The sequence below is a fragment of the Oncorhynchus gorbuscha genome, linkage group LG12 (genome assembly GCF_021184085.1).
Source record: "Oncorhynchus gorbuscha isolate QuinsamMale2020 ecotype Even-year linkage group LG12, OgorEven_v1.0, whole genome shotgun sequence".
Lineage (NCBI taxonomy): Eukaryota > Metazoa > Chordata > Actinopteri > Salmoniformes > Salmonidae > Oncorhynchus > Oncorhynchus gorbuscha.
In genome coordinates this window covers 48,435,736-48,457,295 of record NC_060184.1, presented here as the reverse complement: position 1 = coordinate 48,457,295, position 21,560 = coordinate 48,435,736, and the positions used below count along the sequence as shown (strand labels likewise).

Sequence of the window (21,560 nt, the reverse complement as noted above, 5' to 3'; positions counted from 1 at the left end):
GATCTTTACTCAAGTAGTATTTTACTGGGTGACTTTCACTTTATCCATTTTCTATTAAGGCATCTTTACTTTTACTCAAGTATGACAATTGAGTACTTTTACCACTACTGGACAGCTCTCCATTTGAGGTACGGTATGTCAAGAGATAAATATGGATGGATTTACCATGGTATCCCACACACTACTAAAAGCCTTCTCTGGAATGGGGTGCTAAATCTGGGTAAAGTCATGTCCGTAAAGTCTTCCACAAATGATCGCAACGGGAACGTTTTAAAATCATGGTGCCATTTGTGTAAGTTGCTGTCACCTTCCCTCTTTTGGAATAACACAAGGACACTGAAGTATATCTGCACAACCCACGAGTATAGATCCTCGGCGTGTTCATAAAGCCCCAGTGGAACACACGGGGACGTGTGAAACTTACTCCTCAGCTGTGAGTTTCCAGCTTGCGTCACTTCATTAACTTGCTCTTGAGGTGGCACGATCGGCTGAGACGCTTGCAGGAGCACGGTCACGTGTGTTTGTCCGCACCAGGTATGGGCCCAATTTGGGAGGAAATGTCACTCGCTGATAAGCAAGCAGCTTATAAGCAAGTGCACAAGCAGATACTGCATGGTATCTCAGGAATGCGGGTGTGGATGCACTGTCTAAAGTGCTTTCTCAACACAAATGTCGCAGTAGGAAATGGAGCCGTGTGTTGGGAGCCACGTGGTAATGATGTCTCTTTGTAATGGGGGTGATGGCCAAGACTCTCACTCCGGCTCCCATTCTCCATCGACCTACTCGGTCAGCACCGTAACTCTTTGCTCTCGGAGTCACCGCCGAGTGCTCAAAAGGAGCCGTCTCTCATCTCGTCTCATCTCCGGCTCAAGTGCCACCCACGAACACCTCCTAACACCCACACTGTGCCTTTCCTTTCAAAGCCCATGCACGTCGCTAGCCGGCTAACGCGTCTTAGAGAGAGAGAAAGCGGGTGGATCAATGCACTCATTAGTCCCACAGATCAAAGCTTCAAGCCAATGATTAACTCAATATTGAATTACATCCATCTCTCTCCTTCTCCATCTTCCCGCTCTCCTTTTCAGATGTACTGTTCTTGTTTGTACTGTACAGTTGGAGTGTGGTTTGTTATGTCGTTTAGGTTCAAGCAGAGACTGCACTTTCATTTGCCTCATGTTAGGTCCACTGTCACCCTTGCGTGACCTCTATAACTTAAACCTATTATATAGCGGAATCTACTAATAGAAAAGGTCAACAGCTCTCCTCCTCTTCCACCCAAAACCTCAGACTCTTCTTCCTCACACTGTTTTTCCTTCCACCTGATCGCTCCGTGCAGGTCGAGCGTGAGTCATGATATATGTGTGTTGAGGTGTAAAAGCTGTGTGTGTGTCATTGACTGACTTCATCTGTCATTGTCATTGACGACCAAAGCTGTAAACATCTCACTCGGACCCTCTTCACTGTTTCATATGTTTTTTACTCACTGATAGTAGTCATCTTTGTGCCTATAACTCGTATCTCTGTGTGTGTTATATGTCTGTTTTGTATCTGGTGTGTGTGTGTGTGTGTTGAACAGAAGTACTCGGCCGCATCTCTGTGCAGTATCACCACAGAAGTCCTGAAGGTGCTCAACGCTACCGAGGAGCTGATTGGTGAGGCGGGGGGCGATAGCGTCACCCCCTCAGAGTGCATGAGCGCGTCTGAATCCTTCTCCAGCAGCTTAGAGACCAGGGAGCTGGACCAGAAACTCACAAAGATGGAGGAAAACGTAAGAACCACAGCCTACAGTTGAGGTCGGAAGTTTACATACACCTTAGACAAATACATTTAAACTCAGTTTTTTTTACAATTCCTGACATTTAATCCTAGTAAAAATTCCCTGTCTTGGGTCACTTAGGATCACCACTTTATTTTAAGAATGTGAAATGTCAGAACAATCGATGAGAGAATGATTTCTTTCAGCTTTTATTTCTTTCATCACATTCCCAGTGGGCCAGAAGTTTACGTACACTCAATTAGTATTTGGGAGCATTGCCTTTAAATTGTTTAACTAGGGTCAAACATTTTGGGTAGCCTTCCACAAGCTTCCCACAATACGTTGGGTGAATTTTCGCCCATTCCACCTGACAGAGCTAGTGGAACTGAGTCAGGTTTGTAGGCCTCCTTGCTCGCACATGCTTTTTCAGTTCTGCCCACACATTTTCTATTGGATTGAGGTCAGGGCTTTGTTATGGCCACTCCAAATACCTTGACTTTGTTGTCCTTAAGCCATTTTGACACAACTTTGGAAGTATGCTTAGGGTCATTGTCCATTTGGAAGACCCATTTGCGACCAAGCTTTAACTTCCTGACTGATGTCTTGAGATATTTTTTACCTGTTTCCTCCAGCATCTTCACAATGTCCTTTGCTGGTATTCTGGGATTGAATTACACTTTTCGCACCAAATACGTTCATCTCTAGGAGACAGAACGCATCTCCTTCCTGAGCAGTATGCCGGCTACATGGTGTCTACTTGCGTAGTGTTGTTTGTACAGATGAACGTGGTACTTTCAGGCATTTGGAAATTGCTCCCAAGAATGAACTAGACTTGTGGAGGTCTACAATTTCAATTTCTGAGGTCTTGGCTGATTTCTATTGATTTTCCTATGATATCAAGCAAAGACGCACTTAGTTTGAAGGTAGGCCTTGAAATACATCCACAGGTACACCTCCGATTGACTCAAATTATGTCAATTATCCTATCAGAAGCTTCCAAAGCCAAGACATAATTTTCTGGAATTTTCCAAGCTGTTTAAAGGCAGAGTCAATTTAGTGTATGTTAACTTCTGACCCACTGGAATTGTGATACAGTGAATTATAAGTGAAATAATCTGTCTGTAAACAATTGTTGGAAAATTACTTGTCATTCACAAAGCAGATGTCCTAACCGACTTGCCAGAACTATAGTTTGTTAACAAGAAATGTGTGGTGTGGTTGAAAAAATGAGTTTTAATGACTCCAACCTAATTGTATGTAAACTTCTGACTTCAACTGTACATACATCTGAATGTTGGTGGTTGTCACTATCTGGCCATGCTAGAAAGGACCAAAGTGCAGCGCTTTCTAAACCCAAAACATAATCCTTACCCTAACCTCAACCATAACCCTAGATCAAGAAAATAGATAACCCATGTGTACTTGCCCATCTGAAGTCACTATCTGAGCCACTTTTGTCCATCTTAGCATGACCATAGAGTGACTACAACCTGTATTATTTCATGTAGAGGCTCAACAAGACAGGCGCTAGGATAGAGCCCTGTGGGATCCCAACATTGTTATGCTCAGAACCTGTGCCCATTGAGCTCTCCTGTAACATGTGAGTTGTCCCTGCAGGTGTACCTGGCTGCGGGGGCGGTGTACGGCCTGGAGGGGGCACTGGGGGACCTGGAGGAAGTGGCCCGGGACATCAGCAGTAGCACCTCAGACAGAGAGCTGGCCTTCCTGGAGGACCAGGTGGCCACTGCCGCCACCCAGGTGCAGCAGTCTGAGCTCCAGGTAGGGGGTCCATTCATATCCAAACGACCAGTTGTTTCAATGGCTGTGTTCCATGCTGATTACATTGCAGATGCATGTCAGATTTCACAGTACTTGTGTAGGTGTGACATATTAGCCAATCACATTAGCCAATCACATCTTATTTTGTCATATACAGTATGTTTAAGGTATTTTCACAATTTATTGATCAAAAAGAGAGAGTGGATGACAGGGCTGAAAGATAATTTGTGGTAAAGGGAAGTTGGTTGGCATGTGTCCTGGACGCTGCGTCTTAGACCACTAGATCACCCTAGGCTACCAACCAGGTGTTATGATGGAGCAATTTGAAGCCCAACTGTGCAGTCGATGACATGGCATGTCTACAATGTGGTCGGTCTGGAACGCAAGGTCTGATGGTCCTGTTAGAATACAGGCTTAAATGTGGAGACTGGATAGTGTGAAGGATATGTAATTGTATTCCACTGGTGTCTTCTAAATTGTCCTTCAGTAGCAAAGTGAATTGAAGTGATCTGATAGCCGGAGCCTTGATCTACACCACATGAACAGAAAATATACACTGCTCAATATAAAGGGAACACTTAAACAACACAATGTAACTCCAAGTCAATCACACTTCTGTGAAATCAAACTGTCCACTTAGGAAGCAACACTGATTGACAATACATTTCACATGCTGTTGTGCAAATGGAATAGACAACAGGTGGAAATTATAGGCAATTAGCAAGACACCTGTGTTTGCTGTGTCTGTCAGCATAGTTTCCAGAGCATGGAGGCGCTACCAGGAGACAGGGCAGTACATCAGTAGACGTGGAGGAGGCCGTAGGAGGGCAACAACCCAGCAGCAGGACCGCTACCTCTGCCTTTGTGCAAGGAGGAGCAGGTGGAGCACTGCCAGAGCCCTGCAAAATGACCTCCAGCAGGCCACAAATGTGCATGTGTCTGCTCAAACGGTCAGAAACAGACTCCATGGGGGTGGTATGAGGGCCCGACGTCCACAGGTGGGGGTTGTGCTTACAACCCAACACCGTGCAGAACGTTTGGCATTTGCCTGAGAACACAAAGATTGGCAAATTCGCCACTGGCGCCCTGTGCTCTTCACAGATGAAAGCAGGTTCACACTGAGCATATGTGACAGAGTCTGGAGACACCGTGGAGAATGTTCTGCTGCCTGCAATATCCTCCAGCATGACCGGTTTGGCGGTGGGTCAGTCATGGTGTGGGTTGGCATTTCATTGGGGGGCCGCACAGCCCTCCATGTGCTCGCCAGAGGTAGCCTGACTGCCATTAGGTACAGAGTTGAGATTCTCAGACCCCTTGTGAGACCATATGCTGGTGCGTTGGCCCTGGGTTCTTCCTAATGCAAGACAATGCTAGACCTCATGAGGCTGGAGTGTGTCAGCAGTTCCTGCAAGAGGAAGGCATTGATGCTATGGACTGGCCCGCCCCGCCCGTTCCCCAGACCTGAATCCAACTGAGCACATCTGGGACATAATGTCTCGCTCCATCCACCAAAACCACGTTGCACCACAGACTGTCCAGGAGTTGGTGGATGCTTTAGTCCAGGTCTGGGAGGAGATCCCTCAGGAGACCATCCGCCACCTCATCAGGAGCATGCCCAGGTGTTGTAGGGAGGTCATACAGGCACGTGGAGGCCACACACACTACTGAGCCTCATTTTTACTTGTTTTAAGGACATTACATCAAAGTTTGATCAGCCTGTAGTGTGGTATTCCACTTTAATTTTGAGTGTGACTCAGAGCATGGCGCTTGTAACGCCAGGGTAGTGGGTTCGATCCCCGGGACCACCCATACGTAGAATGTATGCACACATTACTGTAAGTCGCTTTGGATAAAAGCGTCTGCTAAATGGCATATATTATATTATTATTATTATTATAAATCCAGACCTCCATGGGTTGATACATTTGATTTCCATTGATAATTTTTGTGTGATTTTGTTGTCAGCACATTCAACTATGTAAAGAAAGTATTTAATAAGAATATTTCATTCATTCAGATCTAGGATGTGTTATTTTAGTGTTCCCTTTATTTTTTTGAGCAGTGTAGTTTTACTTCAGATCTGATATCCTATTATCCTTCTGAATTGTTTTTCATCTTCTCCCTCCAGATATCAGACATCGAGGTGAGGATATTATCTTTAAAAACGGCTGGACTGAACGTTACCGCCTGCAATCGTTTCTCCAAGTTCCCCAAGCCAAAACCTAAGGTAGTATTTTTCCACCTTACAATTATTACACACATACACAGCCTAATGGTCACTGTACTCATGTACTGTTTCTCTGCAGCCTCAAACCCTCGACACGTCACGTCAACAGAGGAGAAAGCTACCTGCCCCTCCAGCCAAAGGTAACGGACTTGTTGAAATGCTCACAAAGAGAACCTGTTTTTGCTTCTGAACCATTTGTTTAGTTCTATTTAATCAATTGATGCCTCCATTTCCATGTCCTACTTTTGTTTAATTAAGTTTATAGGGTTGACTCCCCTTGTTGATTGAAAAAGTACCAGGGCGCAAAATGATCCAAACGTTGTCACTTCATAAAATCTCAAATCTTTCAGACTGTGTAATATCACACTGTCTCAAGGAGCAAGTTCTGCCTTTCAGCAGTCGTAAAACACTCACACGCACGCACACACACGCACACACACACCCTCTTAGGGCGTTCATGTGCGTTTTACATCGATCTTGGCTCACATCACTGTGGCAACACAATGTTGTCCGCTCCGCAGAGTAACGGACCCTTTTTAATGTGTGGATGTTGGATGGGGGGGGGGGGGGGGGGGGGGGGGGGGGGGGCTGGTATTCACACTTGGAAGGCTAACATCACACATTTGGATCTACAGGAGGAGATTGAATGGACGCCAGACTAAATGCACCAGCTAGAGAGGGAAGAAAGAGAAAGGTTCAATTAGGAAAGAGAGACGAAGCACAGAGAATAAGAGACGAATCGGACGGCTGCGTCATCAGCCAATGGGACACACTCCTTTTCATGTTAATAATTATTTAATTAATTATTAATGGTGGTTTTGTTTCTGTTTGGCGCCGTCAAGCAGCCTCACCGTGTCAGTGATTCACTCTGTTTTTTTTTATTTTTTAGCTTTAGTCTCAAAGAAAAGCACAACGCAACAGAGGCGACATCAAAGAAGTCGTCTCATAGTCATGTCGTGTTGATTTCAGAAGGAGATCGACAGAGCGTCTTTTAAAAAGATCGTCGTTAGATCAGAGCTGTATTCTTTCAGGAAGGGATGCATGTTTTACTGTTTCTCTCTCTGTCTGGGGGAACTTCTGACTTTCATGCCCAATTCTGATTAAATACGACCAAATAGTGTAACAAAAACTTAAAGGACACCTGCTCTTTCCTTTCCACAGACTGACCAGGTGAATCCAGGTGAAAAGCTATGATCCCTTATTGATGTCACCTGTTAAATCCACTTCCATCAGTGTTGATGAAGGGGAGGACACAAGTTCGTTAAAGAAGGAGACAATTGTCTTTACACAATCCATGTCTCAATTGTCTATGTGTGCCATTCAGAGTGTGACTGGGCGAGGCTAAATATTTAGGTTGTCTTTGAACAGGGTATGGTAGTAGGTGCCAGACGCACTGGTTTGTGTCAAGAACTGCAATGCTGCTGGGTTTTTCACTCTCAACAGTTTCCCAGGTGTATCAAGAATGGTCCACCACCCAAAGGACATCCAGCCAACTTGACACAACTGTGGGAGGCATTGGAGTCAACATGGGCCAGCATCCCTGTGGAATGCTTTTTGACACCTTGTGGAGTCCATGCCCCGACGAATTGAGGCTGTTCTGGCGGAAAAAGGGGGGGGGTGCAACGCAATATTAGGACGGTGTTCTTAATGTTTGGTGCACTCAGTGTATATGCAATGTAAACTACATTTACGTTATACTATGTAATAGCTTCATCTGTCATTTTGACTATTGAATACTTTCCTTGCCTGAATAGCTCAAGTATATGTCTATATGTATTTCTTGGTCTTTTTCCAGATAAGGAGTCCGAGCAGCAGGTGAGAGCACTTCAGCCGTACTGACATACAGACAGCACAAAAAGTCCCTCGAGGGCACCCCAGGACCCGTGGACCCCCGTGGGGCCTCTCCAATCCAGTGCCTTGAATCAGCATCCGCTTCGGGCTACACAGGGACTAACACCTGCCCTGAGCACCCGAACCAGCGCTCTCCTCAGCCAGGCACTTCCCCATCCTGTCACCCCCTAAAAATGACCCCATACCATGCCTCCCCATCCTACTCCATCCACCCCCCGGTCCTCACTCACTGTAACCACCACACCACGACACCCACAACGTGGTGAGTTGATAGACGGCGTGTCTCTGCCTTAAAATCAGCATGCGAACACTCTTCACCGTGACAACTCACTGTCTTACTATCAAAAGAAGGTCACTTCAGAGTCATTATAGTACAGAAAATAAAAAAACATCTGTCAGTCTTTTTTTCTAACTGTTTGCAAGAGTGTTGTAGGTGTTTGAACTAATGAACAAAGAAGATGTGAAAAAAACACGTGAAATACTTGTGGTACGTGTCCCTAAAGAGGCTAAACCATGTTTTATATACTACTGTTTTACTTTCTCTCACCGATGAAATGTCATGATGAATTGTAGAGCAGTTGCAGAACCTGTTCAATGTTGACATTTAATTATTATTTCTGTGTAAAGACTCCAAAAGTAATAATTTCCCTGAAAGTAGCAAAAAAGAAATCCTCATTCACTAAGATATGGTCTGATGTTTTTCAAATTTTAGAAAAGGAGATTACTTGAAAAAACATCGGGTGTCCTCTCCTGTTCCTCAGTTAACAATTGTCATTAAGATAGCAAGTGAACACAACTTAACCTTTTTGAAGGAGGTGATTTTGTGATGACATAATTACTCTTGTGCTTAGTTGCCATATTTGGAGAAAGTTTTGCTATATTGCTAGTAATGTAATGAAACATTTACATTTAATTGCATTTTCAAATAATGAAGCATTTGTCACACAAATAGGCTACCTATCTGTAAAGCATTTATGAACCCAAAGAAGCCATTAATTAATTAAATGAACATGTGTTTCTTACCAATTAAAAACACCTGTCTATGAAATTGTCACCATCTAAGCCGTTAGTTGTTATTTTTATATTTAATTTATTTCAGCTTTGTGGCCTTTATTTGGCATAGATCCCGATTTGTCACCTGTGCTGTATGGCTCCAGTAATGAATTGTACATTGCGCTAAATATCTAGTAAATATGTAAACATAATGAAGCCTAATGGGCTGTATGACAAAATGCTATGAAAACCATGATTTTATTACAAGCAATTGAATTTTTAACTTTTCAAGATTGTTATAATTTTCACTAAAACAAGGTGAGTGGAAAATGGCGTAAGCTTTCTCCCCCTCTGAACGCTTCTCTCATCAGTTATGTCTGAAAGCGTGTCATGTTTCCATCTTCAAAGTGCTTTATATGTGTGGCTGCATTAATTGTCTAAAAACGTATGATTTCAAAAGTTGATAAGGATCTTCATAATCAAATGGGAGATGCTATAAATAGTAGTTGATGCAGTGTGTGACACAACTCCAAAGAGTCTTGAGTGCTCGGCCTGTTTCTATCAAGCGTCTCATTGTAGGAGTACTGGTCTAGGATCAGATCTTCCCTGTCCATGTTAACTGTATTCATTGTGATCTACAAATACAGGCCTTGCTCTTTATATTGAGAAAGTCAAAGTATTAATATAGAGGATATGAAATACAAGGTTGCGTAGGGTTCTGTTCGTGTCTACTGCTCGGTAATGACAGGTAAAATAGTATGACGTTTGCTTTGGTCCGGGGTGTTATGTGCAGCCTTTTTTTCAGGCCACACATAACACCCTGGACCAGAACTAGTGTAAAGTGTCATCTAGTTGTCCTTTGATAACAGGTTATTCCCATACCTCTGGACTGCTGGGACTTCTGTTGTTTTTACATGATATAATGATATTTGATTCTATTGGGTTCTATTTGAACACTGTCCACTGGTGGGTCCATATGTTCATCCTATGATCGGGTTTTGCAGATCGTTCCTGTATGTTGTCGTTGTCCCTGGAGGTGTGTTGTGTATAAACGCATGTTAAATAGATGTACAAAATTTTCACGAGAAGCACAGCCAAGGGGTTCATCATTATCAATGTCCTGTATTTTTATATTGTAAAAAAAGAAGTGATATCACCTCAGAATTTGTTTATATATATATATATATGTAAAAAATGGATATGACATAGAAGATATAATTGCCCAATCATAAACTTGATCCTTCTGTGTTGTCTGTGGGAGACTGTGCAACCTAGCTGCCATCTAGCTGCCATCACAACGGAATGACTGCAGTGAAGTTCACTATGCACAGCTTTGATGGACTATTCACTCATGTGCAATCATTTGTTGCAATCCATATCATGTGTTGGGGAAAATATGAAGAAGCAAAAAATGTATTCTCTATGTGCCAAATTGCTCTGAATGAGAAAAAGTGTAATACTAAATGAATAAAAGTTTGCATACCTGAATGATCTCTGGAGTTTCCTGTCATTTCTAACCTTTTGGAGTTAATGACGTATTACTTATCTTATGTTACGAAGAAAATCCCCTTTTCAGCAATATTCATACCTATTTACCTCATGGTAAAAAAAAATATATATGAACCCGCTAATTTGGAATTTGAGCATCTTTACATTTCTCTTGATGTACGTCCTGCTTTTCGTTCAACAATCATCGGTAACGGCACCAATCTACCAAAAACATAGTTCGAGACATCTTCATTTATTAATCAATATAGATTGCATTTCTCAGTATGTACAGAATACAACTTGTTTTTTGGGTCAGCCAGTTTAGAGGTCCCTTTGAGTAAGACATAGGCTTGAGAGAGAACCTTGAGTAGAAGAAAGACAGGAAGGAAGAAAGAAAATGAGAAAGAGACCGAGAAACGGGGACAATCCTTGATTAAATAAATAAAAATACACATTCACAAACACAGACTGTGGGTGGCGAGCGTGTTGTCACGGTAACCAGTCGGCGTCCTCCCCTCCCAGTGTCTTCCCGAGGCTCTCCTGGTTCCTGATGGTGTTGAGGAGAAGCTCCAGGGTGTTTATCACATATTCAGGGTGTCTGAGCCCACCACTGCCCCCTCCTCTGCTCTGCCTCTTCCCAAAGCGCCCGATGGGCCTCACCCCACGCCCCACGTACCACAAAGGATCTATCTCTGGACCTGACAAAGAAAAGACGCGGGATGAGTGGAAGCTATATATATATATATAATTCAACCTTAACTTGATGATTCCACTCATCCCACACACAGTATACATACACACACAGTATATATACACACACAGTATATACAAGCATGTGCTCGCAATCACAGACAGACAGAAACACACACACTCAAACTCTGACAAGCACACGCAAATGCCTGTCCACAATGTAGCCTACATAGTTGTACCGTTATGCCTAAACAGTATGTCACATTTGATAGTCAGACCTAATAACCCTTCATATTGCTGTTCCATAACTAGTATTAATGTTGTAAAGGACACAATGTTTTGGTATTGGTATGAGTTCTGATGTGGTATGAACAATAACGTGATATGAACAATAATCTGGTATGAACAATAACATTGTATGAACATTAACGTGACATGAACAATAACCTGGGTATGAACAATAACGTGAAATGAACAATAACATGGTATGAACATTAATATTGTATGAACATTAACGTGATATGAACAATAACATGGTATGAACAATAACGTGATATGAACAATAACGTGATATGAACAATAACCCGGGTATGAACAATAACGTGATATGAACAATAACCCGGGTATGAACAATAACGTGGTGTGAACAATTTAGTGGTATGAACAATAGCATGTATTAACAATAAGGTGGTATGATCAATAGCCTGGTATGAACAATACTATTTATGCTACAAACAATAACCTGGTATGAACAATAACCAGAAAGTAGATGTCACCTTTTCATCAGGCAGTGGAGGTCCATTTATTGGATTTGAAGATTATTTACTTTATAAATGCCATATCAATAATGTTAAAAACCTTAGATGATATATAACAAAATGTATTTTTAGAATCATTGTAGATCATATCACGTTATCAGTGTGATATGTGTTACCCATTCAAAATTATTACATTTGTTTATTATGATTGTATTTGTTTATTAACATATTTTACCACACCCTTTATAAACCATTTGTAATAGGTTAGAAATCTGAAATATTATTTATATTAATTAACATACAAAAATGGAATTGTATTAAATAAAATGTGCAATCCATGTGTAATATCCATATAGTCACAAATCATTCACTTTTATTCGAAAATAAAACGCGCAACAACTTACTTCTATTGTCGACATTGTGGACGATATGATAGTCGTGCTCCACTGTGGTACTGTGTACACAGGTGACGGTCGTGGACAGCAGCAGCAGTACCGTGAGCGCAGCCGTCAGCCAGCGGGTCCCCAGGACGCACTCTCTCACCGTCACCGGGCTCGCCACTCTAGTCTCAGGAATCATTGTAGATGGACAGCAAGGAACTGCACGTGGACCGTCTTATTTTAAAACGACATAAAGGTAAAGATAAATGGTTGAACCCGACTTTAGACTTGTATCAATGTCACCTTGTCCTAACTTTTCAATTAGTATGTTTAACGCGTAATTGCGCACGATTTCGTAATCTTAGAAAATACAGATATGTCTACCAATGAATGATCTACTCTTACCCAATAACTGAATAAATCATTTATTATCCTAAATAAGTGTTCACATTTTACATATAAAAGTCTAGCGGTTTGTGGACGGCACACAACTGTCTTAAACTTACTGTAAACTTTTGTAGCTTTGTAGAGGTTTTTCGGTGGAGGGTTTCCTCGTGTGAGGTTCTTCATTGGCGGGAAGGGTGTGAGCGGGAGTTTATATATTCCCGGACTGCCCATATTAGGTGATGAATCAAGAACGTCACATCGGATACTCCGGTGGATAAAGTCACCCCACCACTTCCTCCTCGTCCACTCCTCCTTGCCTCTTCTTTCCTTTAAGAATGAAAAAGTAATTTAATTGGGCTTTTGGGTTGGAGTTTTCCTTGGTCATGGCACGCCGCGGTGCACTCCATCAAGTAGTCAATGACATGTGGACAACATTAAATTAGTAGACTGCATGCTTTGGGGACCTTCACTTCAAGTACAAGACAGTGGCCCAGGGTTGTGTAGGCGGGTATGCGTCAATCACCTTGATTAGTATCGACAAGTCCTTTCGTTGTCATAGCACCAACCATATAGTTGAAAACTGATCAATGAGTGTAATTTTCAATGAATGAACTTGTGTATGTCTAATAAAATTAATTTATATTGTGATTCATTATAGGTAACTGAATTCTGGAGCTCTGGACAGTTCCTTCAATGTAACATGGTAAATGGTTATATCCTATCATTGGCCTACATTCTATGGTGATGTGCATGATTCACATACATACATTAACAAATTGATGAATGCAAAAAATGAGTGATCAATATAGTGATATTAAAATCAAATGTTATTTGTCACGTGTGAATACAACAGGTGGATACAACAGTGAAATGCTTACTTACCAGCCCTTAACCAACAATGCAGTTTTAAGAAAATCCCAAAAAATGTAAGAGATAAGAATAACAAATAATTAAAGAGCAGCAGTAAATAACAATAGCGGGGCTGTATACAGGGGGTACCGGTACAGAGTCAATGTACCAATGTGCGGGGGGCACCGGTGTCGAGGTAATTGAGGTGATTATGTACATGTAGGTAGAGTTATTAAAGTGGCTGTGCATAGTAATAACAGAGAGTAGCAGCAGCGTTGGGGGGGGGGGGGGGTGCAAATAATCTGGGTAACCATTTGATTAGCTGCTCAGGAGTCTTATGGCTTGGGATTAGAAGCTGTTTAGAAGCCTCTTGGACCTAGACTTGGCGCTCCGGTACCTTTTAAAAAAGCTTCTTTTTTAAAATTATTTGTAACATTTTTATTTCACCTTTATTTAATTGAAAATAAAGTTGAAATATAAATACAAAAATACATGAGACACGAACTAAACACGTCTTCACTGCTACGCCATCTTGGATCTCAGGGGGGTAGCAGAAAGAACAGTCTATGACTAGGGTGGCTGGAGTCTTTGACAATTTTTAGGGCCTTTCTCTGACACCGCCTGGTATAGAGGTCCTGGATGGCAGGAAGCTTGGCCCTGGTGATGTACTGGGCCGTTCACACTACCCTCTGTCGTGCCTTGCGGTCGGAGGCCAAACAGTTTCCATGTCAGGCAGTGATGCAACCGGGATGCTCTCGATGGTGCAGCTGCAAAACCTTTTGAGGATCTGAGGACCCATGCCAAATCTTGACCATCTTCACGACTGTCTTGGTGTGCTTGGACCATATTAGTTTTGTTGGTGAACTTGAATCTCTCAACCTGCTCTACTACAGCCCCGTTGATGAGAATGGGGGAGTGCCCGGTCCTCCTTTTCCTGTAGTCCACAATCATCTCCTTTGTCTTGATCACGTTGATGGAGAGGTTGTTGTCCTGGCACCACTCGGTCAGGTCTCTGACCTACTCCCTATATGGCTGTCTCATCGTTGTCGGTGATTAGGCTTACCACTATTGTGTCATCAGCAAACTTAATGATGGTGTTGGAGTCGTACCTGGCCGTGCAGTCATGAGTGAACAGGGAGTACAGGAGGGAACTGAGCATGCACCCCTGAGAGGCCACAGTGTTGAGGATCCATGTGGCGGATGTATTGTTACCTACCCTTACTACCTGGGTGCGGCCCGTCAGGAAGTCCAGGATCCAGTTGCAGAGGGAGGTGTTTAGTCCCAGGGTCCTTAGCTTAGGCTGAGCTTTGAGGGCACGATGGTGTTGAATGCTGAGCTGTCGTCAATGAATAGCATTCTCACATAGGTGTTCCTTTTGTCCAGGTGGGAAAGGGCAGTGTGGAGTACAATAGAGATTGCATCATTTGTGGATCTGTTGGTGCGGTATGCAAATTGGAGTGGGTCTAGGATTTCTGGGATAATGGTGTTGACGTGAGCCATGACCAGCCTTTCAAGGCATTTCATGGTTACAGATGTGCGTGCTACATGAGTGCTACGGGTCGGTAGTCATTTAGTTCTTAGGCACAGGGACTGTGGTGGTCTGCTTAAAACATGTTGATATTACAGACTCAAACAGGGAGAGGTTGAAAATGTCAGTGAAGACATTTGGCAGTTGGTCAGTGCATGCTCGGAGTACACACGTCCTGGTAATCCATCTGGCCCAGCGGCCTAGTGAATGTTGACCTGTTTAAAGGTGTTACTCACAACGGCTGTGGAGAGCGTGATCACACAGTCATCTGGAACAGCTGATGCTCTCATGCATGTTTCAGTGTTACTTGCTTCAAAGTGAGCATAGAAGTAGTTTAGTTCTTCTGCGAGGCTCGTGTCACTGGGCATCTCTCGGCTGTGCTTCCCTTTGTAGTCTGTAATAGTTTGCAAGCCCTGCCACATCCGACAAGCATCGGAGCCGGTGTAGTATGATTTGATCTTAGTCCTGTATTAACACTTTGCCTGTTTGATGGTTCGTCAGAGGGCATAGCGGGATTTCTTATAAGCTTCCGGGTTAGAGTCCCTCTCCTTGAAAGCGGCAGCTCTACCCTTTGGCTCAGTGCGATTGTTGACTGTAATCCATGGCTTCTGGTTTGGGTATGTAGATACGGTCACTGGGTGACGACGTCCTCGATGCACTTATTGATAAAGCTCGTCACTGATGTGGTGTACTCCTCAATGCAATCGGAAGAATCCTGGACCATATTCCAGTCTGTGCTTGCAAAACTGTCCTGTAGTTTAGCATCTGCTTCATCTGACCGTTTTTTTATAGACCGAATCACTGGTGCTTTCTGCTTTAATTTTAGCTTGTCAGCAGGAATGAGGAGGATAGAGTTGTGGTCAGATTTGCCAAATGGAAGGCAAGGGAGAGCTTTGAACTTGTCTCTGTGTGTGGAGTAAAGGTGGTATATAATTTTTTCCCTCTGGTTGCACATTTAACATGCTGATAGATATTAGGTAAAACTGATTTAAGTTTCCCTGAATTAAAGTCCCCAGCCACTAGGAGCACCACCCTCTGGATGAACGTTTTCCTGTTTGTTTATGGCGGAATACAGCTCATTTAGTGCGGTTTTAGTGCCAGCCTCGGTCTGTGGTTGTATGTAGACAGCTACGAAAATACAGATGAAAACTCTCTAGGTATATAGTGTGGTCTATAGCTTATCATGGGATACTCTACCTCAGACGAGCAAAACACTGAGACTTCCTTAGATATCGTGCACCAGCTATTGTTTACAAATATGCATAAGCTCCCACCCCGTGTCTTACCAGAGGCTGCTGTTCTGTCCTGCCGATAGTGTGTATATCCCGCCAGCTGTATGTCCTTATTGTCGTCTTTCAGCCACGACTCGGTGAAACATAAAATATTACAGTTTTTAATGTCCCGTTGATAGGATGTACATGCTTTAAGTTGGTCACATTTATTTTCCAGTGATTGAACGTTCGCTAGCATGAACCGAAGGCAAGGGCAGATTAGCCACTCGTCGTTTGATCCTCACAAGGCAGCCTGATCTCTTTCTGCGAAATCTACGTTTCCTTTTCCATCGAATCACGGGGATCTGGGCCTTGTCCGGTGCCTGTAGTATATCCCTCGCGTCCGACTCATTGAAGAAGAACTCCTCGTCCAATTTGAGGTCCAGAAGCTCGTTTCGGTCATAAGAGACGGTAGCAGCAACATTATGTACAAAACAAGTTACGAACAATGCAAAAAAAAATAAAAAAATAGCATAGTTGGTTAAGAGGCGATAAGACGGCAGCCCTATTCTCCGGCTCCATTTTCACCTCTCTTTTGGGTGTGGTCTCAATAAGTTTGCAGAGGTCCAAACATTGTGTTCAAATATGATGAAATCATGTGGTGACAAGAGCACAGTTCGGTGAGAGAGATGAGTCACAGGCGGCAGTCCGGTTGAGGAAGAGATGTTCAGAGTAAAACTGAAAGGTCAAAAATGTGATGGTAGTTTTGACCTCAGGCCCATGACTACAGTAGGTCCAGTGAGAGGATATCTATAAATAAAGATCAGATACAAAAGAGACACACCTGGTCTCCCCTTAAATATTATTGGTGTAGATTGTAAGAAAAAATCTGTCCCCACAAAAATGTTTTTGAAAAAATGTCAGAATTCATAAGCACATAATTGAGTCAGTGGCATTATCTATAATTCTAAGCTCTTAATTCAAAGCTCTTGTTGGATATTGTAGTACTTCATTGGCCTGTTTAGTATGGGTGATGCACTATTCACTTTGGGGGAAGGCAGTTTGGTTCTCCTCCATAGATTAGGACAGCCATTATTGCCCTGTTGAAGGGGATCAGATGCTATGACGTAAGTAAGAGCTCACCCAACAAGAGAGGATGGCTGTGATAATGACCACATTACTACCGGAGGATGTGTAATCATGGCTCAGGTGTGGCTTAATGCTTGAAGATGCATATTGCATATTATTGATTTCTGACGAGGAGCTCTCATTTGCAACAGAACAAATATAAGCTTCCACCAGATGCTCAACCACTATCAGATTTTGGCCAAGGTTTTAGCAGCTGCGAAGTCATGTCCAAAAATGCATTTGAACTGCTGTTAATAATTCATATTTGTTTGCTCCCAAAATATGAGGCCATCATTTTACAAAAAGAATAAGACTCTATTATGTCAGATACGAAGAGCAGCTGAATAGGTTTTTATACGGTATATCCAAAAACATCAACCACACAAGTAGCTAAAAAGAACAAATGCACATATAATGAGAACACATGTTGTGCCCCATAGATTATGTTGTGCCCCTTTAGCATGAAAACATTAGATCAGACGGATATTGGGTCTGATCCCTGATCGTCCAGAACCACTGGCCTTCTCCTCTCCCAATCTGGGCTAAAGACGTCATAGGCCTTTCTCAACGTTTGGTGAAATCCTCAAACTCTTGCCTCGGCAAGTTTCACCACGCACTCATTTCACACGAATGAAGTCAGAACGTCACATAGCAGTCTCATTAACCTATGCTGTGTGTCTGACAACGCTATAGGAGAGGCTACAGCTGTGGAATAATAGTGAAAATGGAAACCTAATTCCCTCTATAGTGCACTACCGTTGACCAGAGCCCATAGGGACTCTTTACCCATTAGTGTCATGTCAACAAGTATGAGATGAACATGAACATGTTATTGGCACCCTCCATCTACATTAATGTATGTGCGGTGAGACAGAGAAGGAGAGACATACAAATCCACGTTAACACTCATCTTGTCCTTTTCGAGATCAGTGATCAGAACGTCCACTCCGAGAAACCATCTAAAGAATCTAAAGCTGTTGTTGAATTGCACTATTATGGTGTGAGGCAGGCTGTCCGAATATGTATACCGTACATTTCTTAGTTGACTGAGGAAATATTGCTTGCAGGATGATTAACAGTGTTGACCGCCATGGTGTTTTTTGTTAATGAGACTGATCATAAATCGAGGCCTACACAGAGAGTGGGCAGAGGTCCACCATTGATCTTCTCCGTTTTCCCCAGTCTAGAATGGCAGCTTTCCTCCTGTCAGTTCAATTACCAGTTTTCTGCTGCTAACTGGAGTAGGTGTTGTTTGTTTAGTGGGGGTGCTGGTGGGTCAGATTGAACAGGATATTAAAAGCTATGGAAACACTACAAGAGTGTATGGTCTGGTGTGATCGAAAGTCATGTTGCCAAGGCCGGGATTCAATCCGATTAGCGATAGATCTGCGTAATAGCGAACTTGACATTTAAAGGTAATTTGATTTTTTTTGCTGACATTTGCACCATTTACAGTTAAATCGGTCTACAAAATACAGGAAAATCGCATTTAAAATGTTAATAACCGAAAAGGGAGGTTTGAATCGAATCTATACCGGCCTGAACACACAAAAATAGCTGAGAGATTACAGGAGTGCACATTTGTGTGTCATATCTGTAGGTTCAATTGGGAAGATGGCAAACATACAGTTTATTGACATATTAAAACTATTACAAATATAAAGATGGAATGAACACCACAACACCATGTAGTATTATTAATATCCTTAAGAAATAAATATAGTTACCAGCATAAATAAACTGCAGCATCAGCGTGCCGGTATCGATCTTTATTCCATGAGTTTATTCTTTGTACCCAGTACCCGCAAGTCATTGGATGTGCGAACACTACATTTGAAAATAGTATTAATAATCGTGACCTGTTCTAGGATGATATGTCTTTTTCACTGTTTCAAGGCTTGTTGACTGCAAATTTAACGGTTTAACATGACATTTTTAGGGCAACATGATATTTTGGGGTGGGCAACCCTGCAACCTAGAGATGGTGTTGGTATTATTATCCTTCTGAATTTGACCAAGATGTTCCAGGAACCTAATGTTTCATGGGCACAATGTAATAAACGTTGGGGTCAACTAATCTAGAACAGCTATAAAAAAAACTTAGATGGAAGAATATTTCTTTAAATGACAAAACAGTGGGTAGTGTAATTAGCTTGCTTGACAGACTAAAATCATGTTGGAATCAGTCTGAACAAGTACTGAGAATATACCTGCTTTTACAAGGATCAGGCATTGATGAAACCAGTGGCGTTGCTTCATTCACGAAATTAATAAGATGTAGACTTGTCTATAAAATATAATAAAATGCAAAACCCCCAAAAAGACACTGATTCTTTAAATCAGGGGAGTACATGTCCTGTCCCCAACCCCCTCATTCTGAAATTACATTTTTGTCCCCCCTAGTTTTATCATTGGAATGTGATACAAAACGAGGCTACGGTATGCTTTAGGACCATGCGGACACCTCCAAGCAGTCGGATAGGCTATTTGGAGTGTTTATCCAACTGGTGAAAAAATAAAAATAATAATAGTTATGTCCCGTCCATTTCGAAAACCAAAGTTGCACCCCTGCTTTATACTGTATATAATGTATTTTCAACTTGGTTTTAATTTCAAAACTTGAGACATCTGTGGCTTTGTGTTTTGTGAAAAAACTGCACATTTTAAAGTGGCCTTGTATTGTCCCCAGCATAGATTGTACATCTCAATTGTCAGTAGGAACCACATTTGTTTAAGCAAGTCAGCCATATCAGCTACAGTATGTTTTTTTTAAAGGCAGTAAACAAGGCTGAATGAACTGTTTCGCTGCCAGACAAGGCTCCGCTGATAGCCAGGTGTAGCAGTGGTAAGGATGTTTTGCTGCTGAAAAGAAAGCTCTGCTGTTGGGAAAGCTTTATATAGGGCCTAACTGTTTGTGGGTACCGTTTGTCACCGTTATAGTGCAATGAATGTATTGTTTAATGTTGTATTGTCTTGTGTAATGGCTTTGCTGGCATGCGTCAAAACTTGTCAAGTATGTGTGCCCCACCAAGATGTAATTTTATGTTGGGAATAAGAGATCCAGTGGCCTAATGGATAAGGCTTTTGGCTCCGGAGCTGGGGATTGTGGGTTCAAGTCCCACCTGGGTCTGTTGAAAGCAGCTGTGCAATAAATAAATGGCCAGACATGACTTGGTTCTTGCTAAGATCCCCTTATATAAACGGTTTAGCTTTAATCAATATCTGTACTAAATTCCCAATTCCCTGATTCAAATAGTGAATTCCAAATACATGAAGCGTTACTCAATAGTAGGAGTGCTATAAAAGTGACAATTGGAACCCCTCTTCCAGGTCATGACTGCACCAAACAATCAACAGCTTTATTAATCATAAAAACATCTTCATAGTATTCAAATGACTCCAATAGATCTAGTGAGTCAGGATTTGTATTATTGTGAAATGTATTGTGACAAACATGATTGTGAAACTACACGTTATAATAAATGTTAATTTGAATGTTGATTCGTATTTGTATGATGATAACGGTAGAATAGGTTTGTCTACTTGGAGCCTGCTGCTAGTGGCTGTTTTCTTTTAGATTAGTTGTTAGTATATTGTTGTTGTTCTTGAGGCTGGCCAGTGAGGCAGCGTAGTCCACTACTTTTCCCACACTCCACTTGGAACAGAAGAACATGGGCAGGCTGGAGTCTTTGCCCTCTTTGGGAAGGAAGACGTTGAAATAGTTCCACTCTTTCTGGAAAACAAAATGAATAAGATGTAGACTTGTATATAAAACATAATAAAATGCAAAACCCCCAAAAGACACTGATTCTTTAAATCAGGGGAGTACATGTCCTGTCCCCATCCCCTCATTCTGAAATTACATTTTTGTCCCCCAAGTTCTATCGTTGGAATGTGATACAAAACGAGGCTACGGTATACTTTACGACCATGCGGACACCTCCAAGCAGTCGGATAGGCTGTTTGGAGTGTTTATCCAACTGGTGAAAAAATTAAAAATAATAATAGTTATGTCCCCCCCATTTCGAAAACCAAAGTTGCACCCCTGCTTTAGACTGTATATAATGTATTTTGAACTCATTTTTCATTTCAAAACATGAGACATCTATGGCTTTGTGTTTTGTGAAAAAACTGCACATTTTAAAGTGGCCTTTTATTGTCCCCAGCATAGATTGTACATCTCAATTGTCAGTAGGAACCACATTTGTTTAAGCAAGTCAGCCATATCAGCTACAGTATGTTTTTCTTAAAGGCAGTAAACGATGCTGAATGAACTGTTTTGAGTGCCAGACAAGGCTACGCTGATAGCCAGGTGTAGCAGTGGTAAGGATGTTTTGGTGCTGAAAAGAAAGCTCTGCTGTTGGGAAAGCTTTATATAGGGCCTAACTGTTTGTGGGTACCGTTTGTCACCGTTATAGTGCAATGAATGTATTCTTTAATGTTGTATTGTCTTGTGTAATGGCTTTGCTGGCATGCATCAAAACGTTTCAAGTATGTTTGCCCCACCGAGATGTAATTTTCTGTTGGGAATAAGA

At 42.1% G+C, this 21,560-nt stretch overlaps 1 protein-coding gene across 5 annotated transcripts in view; it reads left to right on the top strand.

Annotated features, from left to right (window-relative positions):
- LOC123991090 (rab effector MyRIP-like) overlaps positions 1–9,883 on the top strand; it is a 152,935-nt gene extending 143,052 nt beyond the window's left edge. For all 5 annotated transcript variants that reach the window (XM_046292288.1, XM_046292291.1, XM_046292287.1 and 2 more), the window contains 5 exons: positions 1,577–1,768; positions 3,374–3,535; positions 5,664–5,762; positions 5,842–5,902; positions 7,558–9,883. In XM_046292288.1, coding sequence (XP_046148244.1) covers positions 1,577–1,768; positions 3,374–3,535; positions 5,664–5,762; positions 5,842–5,902; positions 7,558–7,601 — 558 coding nt within the window. In that variant the 3' untranslated portion in view covers positions 7,602–9,883. The remainder of the gene's footprint in view (positions 1–1,576; positions 1,769–3,373; positions 3,536–5,663; positions 5,763–5,841; positions 5,903–7,557) is intronic.
- Positions 9,884–21,560: the final 11,677 nt, after the last annotated feature.